Here is a 13,733-nt window from a genome sequence, read left to right on the forward strand (position 1 = left end):
TCTGCTTGAAGAATTTTAGTACAATCCATTTACAAGTCTGGCTAATGTATTACCTATCACTTTTAAGCACCAAATTAGCATGAAAGTTAGAGAAAAAAAGAGACCAGATGAAAAGACACTAAACAATAATTTTTAACTTGCACTGAGAGAAAGAAAACATTCTTCACTCCTGTAAAATTCAACACTGATATATCACTTTCCACAGGAGAAAAAAGTTAGTGATCAAGTAAACAAGATTTATCTTAGATAACCAGCTGAAATTCATTACACACAACTTTAACAAGTAGATCAAATTCATAGCCTCTGTAAAACCCATGATATATTTATTATTAGAACAATTTAAGTCACAGCAACGTCCCCCTTCCCTGCCAAGAAAACCACATGTTTTTAAGACATTATTTAAGAGTTAGTGACACTATTACAGAACAATTTGTTTACAAGACTGAAACCCATTTACAACCACACTCCATTAGCACCCAATCCTGTTCATATGCACACACCCACTGGGCACCACTAGGGTACTCACAGCTCTACAGAGGTGGATATGAACACAAGCCACTGATGCATCCATCACCTTTCCACTTACTTTACTCACTGGAGCCCATGCTAAGGTTTCAGTGCATAATTAGGCTAATGCAGACATAGAAGAATAAGAGCAAGGACTTTATAATCTGGAGTACTCTGCATTTTAGAATCACCATATGGCTGACTGCAAGATAAATTACTGATAGAATGTTCACAGTTTGAAATGTTTGTGCCCTCATTTTCAGTGAAAAACTGTTATATGTTGATAATTCACTTAACATACAGAAAAACAGTCATAGTACAACAGAAGAAATTGGTTTCTTTCCCCCCAAAATCAAAGCATTGCACATATATTGTTGAAATAGATTGGTCCATTTCTTACCTGAGAGAGACAGGCGGTGACTCCAAAAAAGACCTGACCCGATTCTGGAGAAAAACCACTGACACTGGAAAGCAGGTGTCAAGGAAGCAAAATAATATAAATGGGAGTTTCCTGAGGGACATTAGAGGAAATTAAATAGTGTGCACAGTACAAAACATCAAGTACTTGACCATTCAAAAATTTTATCTTTGAAAGAATGTTGTGTTGTTTCCAACTCAAGCTGAGTGTATATCAGGAAAAAAATGAGGTGCAAACTGGATCAGGACACTGTAGCATTTTTATAAACTTGCCTCTTCCCAGAACATTTCCCTCAACCCATTTCAGGATGCTCAACTCAGGAGGAAGTTTATCTTATGGGAGTCAAGTCATAATCAAGAGCTTCCTTCCATGACCAAGTGCTTATCTTCCATGCTTAAAAATACAGGAGAATCTCAAGACAAAATTTTTGCTTTAGTAGGCAACAAACAATATAGAAGTATTAAGAAGCACAAGAAATTCAATAAAGCAAGACAGGACAAGAAAAGTGTGCTTTTTAAAAATAAAAGCGCATAGCAGACACCTGTGAGAAAGTTAAAGTGCTTCATTTGCACATTTATTAAAAATATGGCAACCTGGTAGATGACTTGATTTTAAACTAGAAATAAATAAAGGCACAGACTTAAAAGAAAATGGTTTGGAAAGCAATACAGAAGCCAGAGATTTGGCTAATGGCTAAGTCTGGTAAACAAATGGTAGAGTCTTTGGTTGAAGTTATCTTTTGGAACCTAACCTGCCCTTTGTCATTTCTCCAAGTCTGGAAAAGCAGACAAGGTTTTCTAGCATAGAGCATATTATTAAATCCACAAAACACACTGAGCAACAAACGTATCAAGAAAAAAGCTCATCTGTGAAAACAAAGCAAAGTACTAGACAAATTATCTGCAAACAGTAGTTTGATCAGATAGGCAAGTCAGTATCAGCAAGTATCAAATTTTACACAGCTGATTTTTCCCTACTGGGATGTAACAGTGCTTTGGAAGTTGGCTAGGCAACAGATAACGGGAGGATGGGGGGTGGCAGCAATCTAGGAGCAACTGTGAAACACAAACTGAGAAAACATCATGCTGGGATATAAAAACAGAAACACAGCCTGAAACTAACATGAAGTTTCCAGCATGCTTTCAAAATTCAACAAGATGTCTGGTAACAACCCCTATCTGTTTTCAGATGCATGAAGGACAGAGATCAATGCAACAGCATGTGAAAAAGAACAGTGAGAAGTTTTACAGACCCATTAAATATGGCTTACAAGAGTCATCTGAAAGACCAGAATTGATATATTTAAGAAGCTGACACATCTTCAAATCCTTCAAGGCAGCCAAAAAGAGAACTCATTTATTCTCCCTGTTCTTTGTAGCTCAGATAAATCAGAATAGACTGCAGAATGGTTATGGGGTTAAACTTCAGCAACACATTAGAGAGGCTGTGTTAAGGTGACTGGGGACACTGAAATCTCCACTACAAAAACTGTGAGAACAGTTTCACAGAAGTGATCTGGGAAAGACAGATGGACCATCTGACCTGTGTAGCTTCCCTCCCTTTTCAACACTTCCATATGATTTTGTGTTTACAAAACACACACACCTTGTTGGAAAAAAGGAGTAGAGAAACAGATGTGCATCCTGCTACAAGTACATACTGAGCATTTTGTAATGAAACAGAATTATTTTCTCCATGCACTATCAATACTTAAATCTTGAGATCCAGAAGAGACAATACACAGCAAGATGACAACAAAGCCCCAAAGCACTTTAAAACTTCAGAGTATTCCCATTATCCAGAATACTCCAAGAGTTCAAGTCTGAGGCACTTGCTGAATTTCACTGTGTTGCTCAGTATTTCACCTAAGGCAGAGATTCAATACTGATCTTTCAAAAGTCCAGTTGTCTACTCCCTGCCTTAACATCTGCTCCTAGCACATAAAGAACCAACAGCTTGGTATTTAATTTTTAAGAGGACCATCAGTTTGAATGCAGCTTGCACTCTAAAGAACAGGAGTGAAACTGCTCTCTTAAAGCAGTTACAAGCACCACTACAATAAGTTTCCAAGTGGGTCTAGAAAATAAAAAAAAAAAAAAAGGGAATGTGACAAAACAACTTTTTTTTTTCCCCTCCCAGCAACAAAATTTCACAAGTACTCTGAACTTTTCAGTAAATACAAAGGGAAAAAAACGCTTCCTTATGCTCACTTTTGCTGCTAGCAAGATAATTAAGAAAGAAATCATTTGCCCTGATTATGATATTATAACTCAAGTTTTCACACACGAAGCTGTCTTTCCTTCTTCAGGAAAGCTGCAGGTTAGTCAGTTTGTTAGTATCAGCTAGCAGTGATACTAACTAGCAGAACACTGCCTTCTGAAGCTCCCCCTGATGAAAACAACCTTCTTGCTAGCATGTTAAAATGTATTTATAAGAAACAGGCAAAATAATTACGCTTTTGTATTGCATTAAATCCTACACTGTAGTTCATCTTTAACAACTGACAGGCAAATATAAAATCTTTAAAGTTCTTGTTAGATTCATGTAACTGACATGAGATGTTCCTAGGATTTGCTTCTTCAGTAAATTCAGCGTGGATTTTTGAGTATTACACCTCCAAATTAAAACATAAATAAAAGGCAAAAATAGAGAATCTCAAACCTCTGCCTGAACAGAGCTCAAAAACACTCAACTGGAAAAAGTAAGCTATTCCAGTAACTACATTTTTTCATTATGGTGGTACCTAAAACCCTAATGAAAGGCCGGATGCACTACACTAAAAGTCATAAAGAGACTAAAACAGAACAAAGACTTAACAACCCATTTTAGTGAGCACTATAAAGACCCAGAATAAAATCTATGAACGCCAGGTTCTACAGACATGGAAGTGCTAAAAAGAATAAAGCCAAAGGTCTGAGGACACATTTATTGCTGACAGGTGTGCAAAACTTCCTTCCTCCATGCAAGCCAAAAATATGATAGTAATGAGACCTGGTCTTTTCCTTTTGGCCATTCCTATATGCCCACAATAACAACTTCCTAAGCAATAGCCATTGAAGGCTACATTCACACATTTATTGCTACAATTCAGTTATGGACTGCATCACTCAATGGTTTTATCTGTTGATTTCTCTTCTGGGTATGCAATAATGTCACCCTTTTAAAAAACCCTGGTTTCAGACAGAAGACAAATATTCTAATGGTTCCCACTTCTCCTTGGGAAACAACACCACCAATAATGCAATGTCAGGTAACTTAAGCCTGAAAATGTAGCTAATTCCAAGCTATTTCATTAGTTTTTCAACCAGTCCTCAGGAACAGGAAGAAGGCTAACAGATGTGATATAAGCAACCATATATTCTCACCCTGATGATGAAAGGCTGATAAGCATATTTATTAATTCCAGATGCAAACCACAAAAATCACCAACCTGGATCACATCACAAAACACAACAAGACAATAGCTCTGCTGATTTGCATTTTGCCATGTAATGCTTGGTGCATTTTTTCCATTTGGAAGCCAAGTCATTAACAGCAAATATTCTTCTGTTTTGTTCAGGAGACTAACAGGGACAATAGCAAGTGTTTCACACTGATTTGTAAATCCTAACCAACATGTTAATTACTGTGACCAAAACAATTGCAAAAACCTCACTACAACATTTTATCAGAGGAATTCAGTGTTTTACCTTCCTACAGTTCACTCCATAAGCTGAATTCTCTTGGGGAAGTAGAGAATATACAGGCTATTTCCAATATTTTCAAGACCCTGTGAGATGCAAAGGCACAGAACTTGAAACACTGGGTGTAAAGCACAAATTCTGAATTGCTGAAGCACACAGAGGCCTGAATTCCTAATACCAACACCTGGATTCTTGCATCTACCTCTTGTTTTCCACTATAGACAGGACCACCCTCCTAACCTTATTCCAAAATGAGATCTCATTCTCTCTAGTCCTGGCATTGATTGTTGCAATCATTTGTTTGCATCTGTACTGAAATGTATTGCTCTGCTTCAGCTTTTCCACATACAGACTCTTTATCACAATGGTCTAAGATGCATGACTTTTTCTACAGTAGCAGTAATTGCCACCATCCCTATAATCCAAAGAAAAAATTGAGAGTAATGTCAATAAAGGTGAAACAGTCATAGCTGACAAAAAGAGGATGCAATATGCCAAACATATGCAAGAACATATGCTCCAAACATCTTAAGAAACATAAATCCAGCCAAAAAGGAACAAGGGTTTAGAAGAGGAAAGGACAGACTACCCCAAAAATGGGAACACTAACACCATCTGTTAATGAACTGTTACTGTTAATACAGTGCTAATACAAGTTAAAGCACATTTATCCCTTACTTGGTTCTTCTGCCACAAAAGGCAGAATGGGCCATTGTACTCCAACCAGCATTTCCCCACTTGCTGCACTCCAGCATTTTTCCCTGGATCCTCAAAGTTAATTATCAACTTCCACCTCAAATGCTTTAAGTCCCTTTGATGATAGTTTTCTTGCAAGTACCTATTAAGCATCCAAAATAGCCAGAGGTACAAGAAAACAGAAGACAAAAAAGGCTCCAAGCAAGCTGCAATCTTGGCAAACAAAACACATTCTATAATTTTAAAAATTTAAGATGTACATAGTAGAAACAGCCTCTAATCCCTCGACAGTGTCTATTTTAACATGGTTCCTATAGAACTGATTCAAATTTGAACTGAAAGGATACGGCAGAAGAGCTCCACAGCGAACAGACAAAGTCACCCAGGAAGGCTGAAAAAGGAGAACAGCAAGCCGTTAAAAACTGTGGTCTGCATGTGTGAAATAAGAATTACCTTCCAAGTTCATCCAATAGCTGGTTACAATACACATCTCCGAGTCTAAGTGTTTCACAGACAATGTATTCAGGCCTTTACAAAAAAAGACTATTCTTATCTATTTGCAAGAGTTAATATAAAAACTGCTCAATAGTTATGCAGGATTATGGGAGCAAGATGCCTTTCTCTTGTCCTATTGCCAGGAAAACCATTTACAGTATTTAGTCACACTCTCCCCACACCCTTTTTTTTTAAATTATTTTTTTAAAGTGTTCTGTGCTCTAAAAAAAACACCCCTACCTGGCACTCATGAACCTAAGTCAGGAACCTTAACTTTATATAGAAATAAGGTTCTAAACACACAGCAATAAGGGAGCTAAGCACACAGGTGATGACCCTAAACTGACAGTATTCTAGGACGGTATTCCCTGCTCTGAGAGAGAGGGAGGTAATGGAGGAGGGAAGAGACATAGGACAGTGGTCCCAATACAGGGTGTAAGGAAGAAGGCAGAAAAGAGAGAAGCATCACATTCAGTATGAAATTACTACTTCTAAAAAAACAAAGAAATACATCCATATGGTGCCCTAACTCTTGGCATTCTCTCCCTTAGAAAAAGGCATAAAAATATTAACTAAAAACATCTAACTCACAACTCCCTGATCCTATGAAAAAGAATTGGGAGATTTTCCTCACTCAAATGAGGAATCCTCTCAATCTCTATGCCTTTTCTCTCAGTAACAAGCCTTTGACTCTGACCTCCATTCTCTTAATACTTAATCTCATCTGCTTGATTACAGATCATGCTGTGATGTTTTCAGGTCCAAGTAAGTGACATTAATGAAAAAGTTCTTCTTCTTTGACAAATGAAAAAAGTTTTGCTTTTAGCAGCTATAAAGAAAATTAAATTAAGTAAATAGCATTAAAAAGCAGAAAGCATTGTTAATGAAACTAATGCCCTTCCTTCACATGAAAATGGCAGCAGTCTTATTGGTTGTAAGATTAAAATTATGCCACAAAACAGTCCATAGAAAGGAAATAAAAATTAATCAGAATGCCCACTGCAATCATAAGATCTCTAGCTAACTACGTTTTGGTTTTTGCAATCAATTAATACTTCTACATTGTCAGGTGAATTCTCCTGACATAAGCTATCACTAAATTCTCTTTTACCTGCAACCATATGGAAAAAATAACTCAAAATCACTGTCAAACAGTATTGACAGTGAAACGCAAGAGGTTCTTTCCTCACCCTCACGACTTACAGACAAGTTCATATCTTCATACATGCAACCCATAATCTTTCACTGGGAAAATAACCCAGTTATTGCAAGATAGTAAAGAAATACTGGTAATTCCAATATGAGTAAGGAAAAAAATTCAAAAATTAAAAAAAATAAATCTGTTTTTCTACAAGTTCCTTTTTGTTTAAAATTAGCATCATACACATGAGCAAAGCCATTTAACACTTTGGCAATTATAAGTGCTTAAAAAAAATCCTCAGTAGTCTACAACTTATTCCAAATTGAGGTTTTCCATTGCCAGAAGCTTGTTAAGAACCTTCTGCTATGAAACATTTCTGAAGTACAGTTAATAGAACACCATCTCACAGATGACTGAAGGAATAAAGGAGAGAACAGAATTGCAGAAGTCTATCAGTCCAGCAAAAAGTTTATGTAAAAAGAAAATTTTAAAAATATATTTAATTTGGTCATCCTCCAATCATGAATATTTTCGGTTACAATAATGAAGTATCCACAGCAGCACTTTGCAGTATCATGGATGGCTCATTCACCTTTACCACGGGGAGATCAAAAACTTCACGAGATTCTCCAACTTCTGGATTGTCCCCATCTTCTGCAATAATATGTGAAGCCAGTGCATTGTAAGAAACTTCTTTTGCTTTTCCAGCTTTCAGAAGTTGAATAACCTAAACCCAAAAGAGAACAGGGAGAAGTTACCAATTTTTAGCACATCTAATTTGAGAAAAACATTAATGCAAGAACACACTAACACAAGAAAGAATTAATATGGCCTTTTCTCTTGGTTGTCCTCCTGTAAGTAGCTAGCACTCTTTTTGAAGCTACCAAACACAAACTGTTTAAAATCTGATTGCCAATGGTTTATACCTCTGCGATACTTTAGTAATACAAGTTGAAGATTTACTTTTAAAAATAATTCAGGCTGGAGTAGAAATCTGGAAAGCATCAAATTTTTCCCAAAATATATATTCCTCAAAAAACATCTCAAAATAATTTTCTCTCAGGCAGGCTAAGAAAACCCTTCTTCTCAGTGTTTCTTTCTGTAGGTGGTAGCTCTGGAAGGATGTGAATATACTTCAAAAGAAGAAATTCAAATTTAAAAGAAGGTAACCCAACAGGTGCCTTGGAAAAGGCAACATTGTGAGTTCATCACAGTCTTCATAGGAATTAATTCAGATTTGGCCAGTTACTTGGACAGAAAAAAACCAACAAAACAAATCTGTCATGCATTTTCTGTAAATGTCTATTTAACAGCCAAGAAAGGAATTCCATCTTCATCAAAAGCATTTTGCTCCAGTATTTCTAGACCCCCCAACATACCTCACCTGAGAGCATATAAGTCTGAATAAGCCATTCAGCTGCTCCAAAACAATGCAGCTAGCCAGAATGACCAGGGAGAGAGCATGTCTAATAAATACCCCCTTAGTATGAAAAGGATTTGCAAGCAGGAAAAAAAAAAAAATTGTAACAACTGCCTTGAGAAAGGAAAACACTAACAAGGAGCTGACATACTGGGAAAAGATGTGATAGTGGACAAAGAGTGATTTAGAGAAATAAGAAAGAAAAAAGTAGGACACATGCCCCTGAAGTCACTCCTATGAATAACTGGGATTGAAATGTCTCACTTTGTCCTCAGAAAATGCAAAACCTCACAAGTCACAAAGCACATCTTAGTTCTGCAAAGCTCTTTTATTAGATGTTGGTTTAAGATTTCAGCATTCTCCAGCTCAATTGTAAAGATCTGTGTGGTGAATTCAGACTGGTTCCCCAAAATCGGGACTAATTTTTATTTGAATAAAAGTAACAGAGAAGGACATAGAGTAGAGGAAAAGAAACAGTTTAAAACAATAAAGTCTAGAGTTCAAATGTTAAAAATGCCAATTAGTATCATTCTTCCATGTTTTCCTTTTCTTATTTGGAAAAGAACAGTTGCATTTCATAATGATTTTGCAGAACTAAACTGGTATGATTTTCATCCTCCAAAACCTGCTAGGGACAGATGTTTATGTCTCATAACCTGCTGGGGTCACTCTCTTTGTAACAGGATGCTTCCCCCAAAACAGCAGGCAGCAGAGAGCAGGGCACTGCATTTATCAAACAAAGCATTTAGAAATTGATCCTTAAGCTATTACCACATACATGAAACAGGACAGAGAAGGCACTGGAAAACAGACTCTTACAGAACATGGTGCTGAACTACAATAAAGCATCTATGATAAGTAAAAAGGATGGAAAAGTCACCACTCAGTAAGGAGGCAATTTTGGTGTTTCCTCAATGAAATACTCAACATTAAAACATCACTTTTCTAAAAAAATTGCTTTTTCTGCAGTGGATGAATATGTAATATTATCAAATTACTCTAAAACAACCAGGAAAACTGATCACAAGCTTGCTGCTCCTGCTACAGTGCAGCCAGAGAGAATGTTTCCATTTTACACCAACCTCCTAAATCACAGCACACTTTCCTGCATGAAATCCTGCAAACTGCCAGGTAACACAGGATGCTGTAATTCCAATAGGAAAAGCTAAATCAAAATTAAGTATTTGTGAAAACTGTAGATATTTAAGAACACCTCTTCCACACAAGCTCCTTCACTTGCACAGCTCTCCCTGAGTTACCAGCCCCATTCAGCTGTTTAAGGGGGTGCTAAAGATGTGACTGAATGTAATGAAAACTGAGCACCCAAATCTGACAGTGTGAGAAAGAAGTTGCAACTAATGGGACAGAAGTATAGAATTTTTTATATTGAAACAATGCTGCACTCAAGAGTCTGTGCTAAGTGTCTGCTTATGCAAAATGTTACACTTTCAGAAGGAAGCTTAAACCAGCACAACTAAAGAACTTCACCTACACTAGAATCAACAAAATACCTGTTAAAAATACAATACTGAAAAGCACCAACATGAGCACTGTGACAAAATTTTGCTAAACTTTATGGTTTAGTTTAAATCCATTGAATGAAATTTCCTTATTTTTGGCACATAAATGTTTTCTTTGTTCTGCTAAAATCTGCACTGGAAGAAACAAGAAAAGCTCACAACTTAATAGTGAGGCAATGAGCATGAAAATAATTAATGACAAAATGAGACAAGCAGGAACCAGATATCCTGCTCAAAGTCTTTATGCTGCATTGCGTGACTTTTACCTCCTTCCCTGTGAAATACTGATTTTACCTGGTGTTACCAAAGCACGATGGTTTGGGTTTACATCTTGCAGGAAAGCATTCATTAAAAGAAAAAAATAGCTGACATGTACTCCTCCCTATCAGAAAGGTGTGAGCAGCCAAGCACACATCCCAATGGAATTGATTTGAAGTTGAGAGCCAGCAGCCTAATTCTCCCTCATGTGCCAAAGAACACCCAGGCACCATTCCAGACTTTTGTTTCTCTTCTAGTTCATGCTGCGTATCCTTTAATAGGCAGTGGGTATGCACTCATTCACCTGAATACATTACCTCTTTTTCCCCCTTTACTTTTGGATTTGTTTTGATTACAGTGCAGTTTTACTATTTATTAAGATGATTGGTTTCCCATGAAACCATTTGGAAATTTAAGATGATCAGAGTGTGCTGCTCCCCAACAGATGAAAATCAAGCTAGCATCCATTTGTATAGGAAGAAGTAAAATGTGCCAAATGTATCTGTAATTGTGATATTAGAATTGGAGCAACATTTCACTGTAAGAACTGGTTTTAAAAACTTTTTGTGGATGTCAATTTAGAATTTCTGCCTCCTGCCTTGATTCAAGACACAAGAGGTACATACTCCTCTTGTTGGGGTTGCTCCCAGGGTACCACAGAGGTACCTGCAAAAGGGAGGAGAAAGGTGCCAGTGGAGCTGGCCCAAAGCTCAGCACATCACTTACTGGCTCCGACTCAGCTCTGCAGCCCAACCCTGGTAGGACTCTGCCCTCCCGTGTTCCTACGGACTCACCAGAGCAGAGAGGAGACAGCCCTGGCCTCTGTGTCCCTTTGTGCCACGCCAGCCTTCAGAGGACAGGAGGGAATGGTGTTTTTACAGGCCAGCTTCCCCTGAAACAACTGAGCACAGGGCTGCTCAATTCGGGCACTGCTCATGATGAGGAAGCAGCTCAACAGCTTCCAGCTCGACCTGATCTCAGAAGCAGTGCAGCCCCTTCCCTGTGCCTGACCTCCTGCCACCTCCACCAGAGCCACCTTGGGTGTCTGCTTGCAGCCCAGAGAAGCCATGCCGAGAGAGAGGAGAATTTAGTGTACCTAAACTTACAGCAAATAATAAATAAAGCTTAAGATAAGTAGCATAAGAGAATGCCTGTTTACTCACTCTATGGGAATACCACTGTTTGTCTTGCTACATCAACACAGAACACTTTCAGGCACTGCTTACATGATATACAAGACTACTACTGCTTTTTCAGTCATCTTCATGCACGCAGCAATGTTGCTGATACGGGGTTGGTTTTGTTATTTTTTTAGAGAGGGATTTTTATTCAAGCTCCAACACATTGTCAAAAATTTTACATTGAAAGACTTTGGGTTTTGTTTTGTTCTTCTTTTCCCTGCTCTTTAAGCATATTCCTAGACTGTGTGTCTAATAGCATAAAATCCCATTCCTACGAATAAAGACTACCTTAGCAGGTTAGTGCCTACGTCTCACCTTCACTTGAAGGCCTAAAAGACTCAATCAATGCCAGGACACAAGAACCAGGAACCCAACGCTGAACAAAGGTTTGACTGCATCAACTACTAAAGCAGCAAGACTTTACTCTCAGTGTGAAACGTGTAGTAATCTGTCTGCACGAAGGTGCTGTCCTAAAGCTGGATATGGAACACTTCAAAAGCTTCTAATTGGACATGCCACAAAAATTGGGGGGTTTTTAACCACCTTCACCCATGATGGCAGGGTGCCAGTAACTCCAAGGCCAGTATCATCATCTGGAGTATTGCCTTAGGCCAGAGGAGACCAAGCTCGACATCCAGGGTGCTTCCCTAGGCCAGAGGGTCATTTGTCAGCACCTTCTGCTCCTCACCTCCTCTGGATTAGGGCAGGGAAAACGCAGAGGACACCTCACACCACACCCGCACCTCTGTGCACCCAAGGCGCCTGAGAAGTCCTGGGGCGGACGCCACAGCCAGGGGGGTCTCGGGCCGTGCCCATCCCGGGGGGCTCAGGCCGAGGCGGGAGGGGAGCGCCAGCCAGTCGTTGCTTGGCGAAGCCTCCCCGAGCGGCCTTCTCCCTCTCCCCCTCCCAAATCCGGACCCAGCGGCGGGGCGGGAACCGGAGGGGCTGGGCCGGCACAGCGGGACACCGGAGCCGGCGGAGCGGAGCGCTGAAGGCGGGCGGGCGGGTAGGGAGGGAGGGACGAGCGCACCCCGGCGGAGGAGCGGCCGGCACAGCCGGTGCCCGCCCGGCCCGAGCGGCAACAGGAAGTCCCTTCGCCCGCCCCTCCTCCGCTCAGGCGGCGCCGGGGCCTGCGCGGCGGGGCCGCGGGCTCTCAGGGCGGGTGACGGCGCGGCCGCCGCTGTTTCCGACCCTTCCCGCTCTTACCGACCCTTCCCGCCCTTCCCCCCCCAGCACTCCCGCAGGCGCGCGCGCTCCCTCCCCCCCACACCGCGGGAAGGCGCGTGAGCCTCGAGCCCGCGCGGGAAGTGCCGGGAGGGAGCTGGGGGAGGGAGGGGGGGGAAGAGGAACGGAAGATTCCACCGGGTCCCCCCCACCTTCTCCCGGTCACCCTCACCACCACCACCGAGAGAGGGACGGGTAGCAACGGGAGAAGGGGTGGGTGAGCCGGTACCTTGGGGTCGATGTCGCCCACCACGAAGAACTTGACATCTTTGAACATATCCTCCGGGACTTTCAGCTCCTCCTCGTCGGCCGACATGGTGTCGGCCGCCAGCACCGCGGAACAACCTCCGTTCCCCCCCTCCCCGATATCCCCCGCGCTCCCCGGGAAGCGCCGCCGGGGCCAGGGTCTCCCGTCCCGTCCCCTCCCCCCTCCGAGCCGCCGAACCGCGCGAGCAAGGCGCGCGCTGCAGGACACACCATTCCCCGCCGGGACACGGGGGGGACACGAGGGGGAGGGGAGAGCCGCCTACACCCAGCGGCCCCCCCCCGCCCGAGCTGCCACCCCCGCTCCCGCAGCGCAGCCCCCGCTCCTAATTCACGTCCGCGATCGCTGCTCCTCCTTCTCTCCGGACCGGACCGGAACCCGGCTTCCGGGTTCCAAGGATCCCCCCGTACGGAGCGCCATGGACTCGCCCCGAACGACAGAGGCGGGCGGCGGGGATACCCGGCCCCGCCCACCGGCAAGCGGCGAGGGAAGAGGGGGAGGGGAGCGCTCCGCCCCCCAGGCCCGCCCGGCTGGGCCGATCCCGCACTGCCCACCGGAACCGCCCCCGGAACCGCCCCCGGAACCGCCCCTGGCACCGCTGTGGAGGTGTCCGTGGTGGTGGGCACGGGTCTCGTAGGCGCGCCGGTTCCGCCTCGGTTCTGCCCTCCGCGGGTGGGCACCCGGTCGGGCAGAGGGAAGCAGAGGAGTCAAGGGGCGGCCCCCTGAGGGTCCCAGTGGTTCCCTCGGGTCCGTCCCTGAGCAGGGCCCGGCGTGACTCTGAGGGTCCCGGCGAGGCGGGAGCCGCATCCTCGTACCCAAAACGGAGGAGTGAAAGGAGGAGTGGAGGCCTGTGGTGCTCCCGCTGCCTTCCCTGTGCCGGGGTTTCATCTCTGCTCGCCCGGGGAATGCTCTGTCAAGAGCCTGG

At 42.4% G+C, this 13,733-nt stretch overlaps 1 protein-coding gene across 1 annotated transcript in view; it reads right to left on the reverse strand.

Annotated features, from left to right (window-relative positions):
* Positions 1–12,963, reverse strand: part of PAXIP1 (PAX interacting protein 1) — a 31,699-nt gene extending 18,736 nt beyond the window's left edge. The window contains exons 1-4 of the mRNA XM_030446364.1: positions 12,773–12,963; positions 7,533–7,667; positions 5,652–5,695; positions 908–971 (exon numbers count right to left, since the gene is read on the reverse strand). Coding sequence (XP_030302224.1) covers positions 908–971; positions 5,652–5,695; positions 7,533–7,667; positions 12,773–12,859 — 330 coding nt within the window. The 5' untranslated portion in view covers positions 12,860–12,963. The remainder of the gene's footprint in view (positions 1–907; positions 972–5,651; positions 5,696–7,532; positions 7,668–12,772) is intronic.
* Between the last annotated feature and the right edge of the window lie 770 nt (positions 12,964–13,733).

The sequence above is a fragment of the Calypte anna genome, chromosome 2 (assembly GCF_003957555.1).
Source record: "Calypte anna isolate BGI_N300 chromosome 2, bCalAnn1_v1.p, whole genome shotgun sequence".
NCBI classification, from domain to species: domain Eukaryota; kingdom Metazoa; phylum Chordata; class Aves; order Apodiformes; family Trochilidae; genus Calypte; species Calypte anna.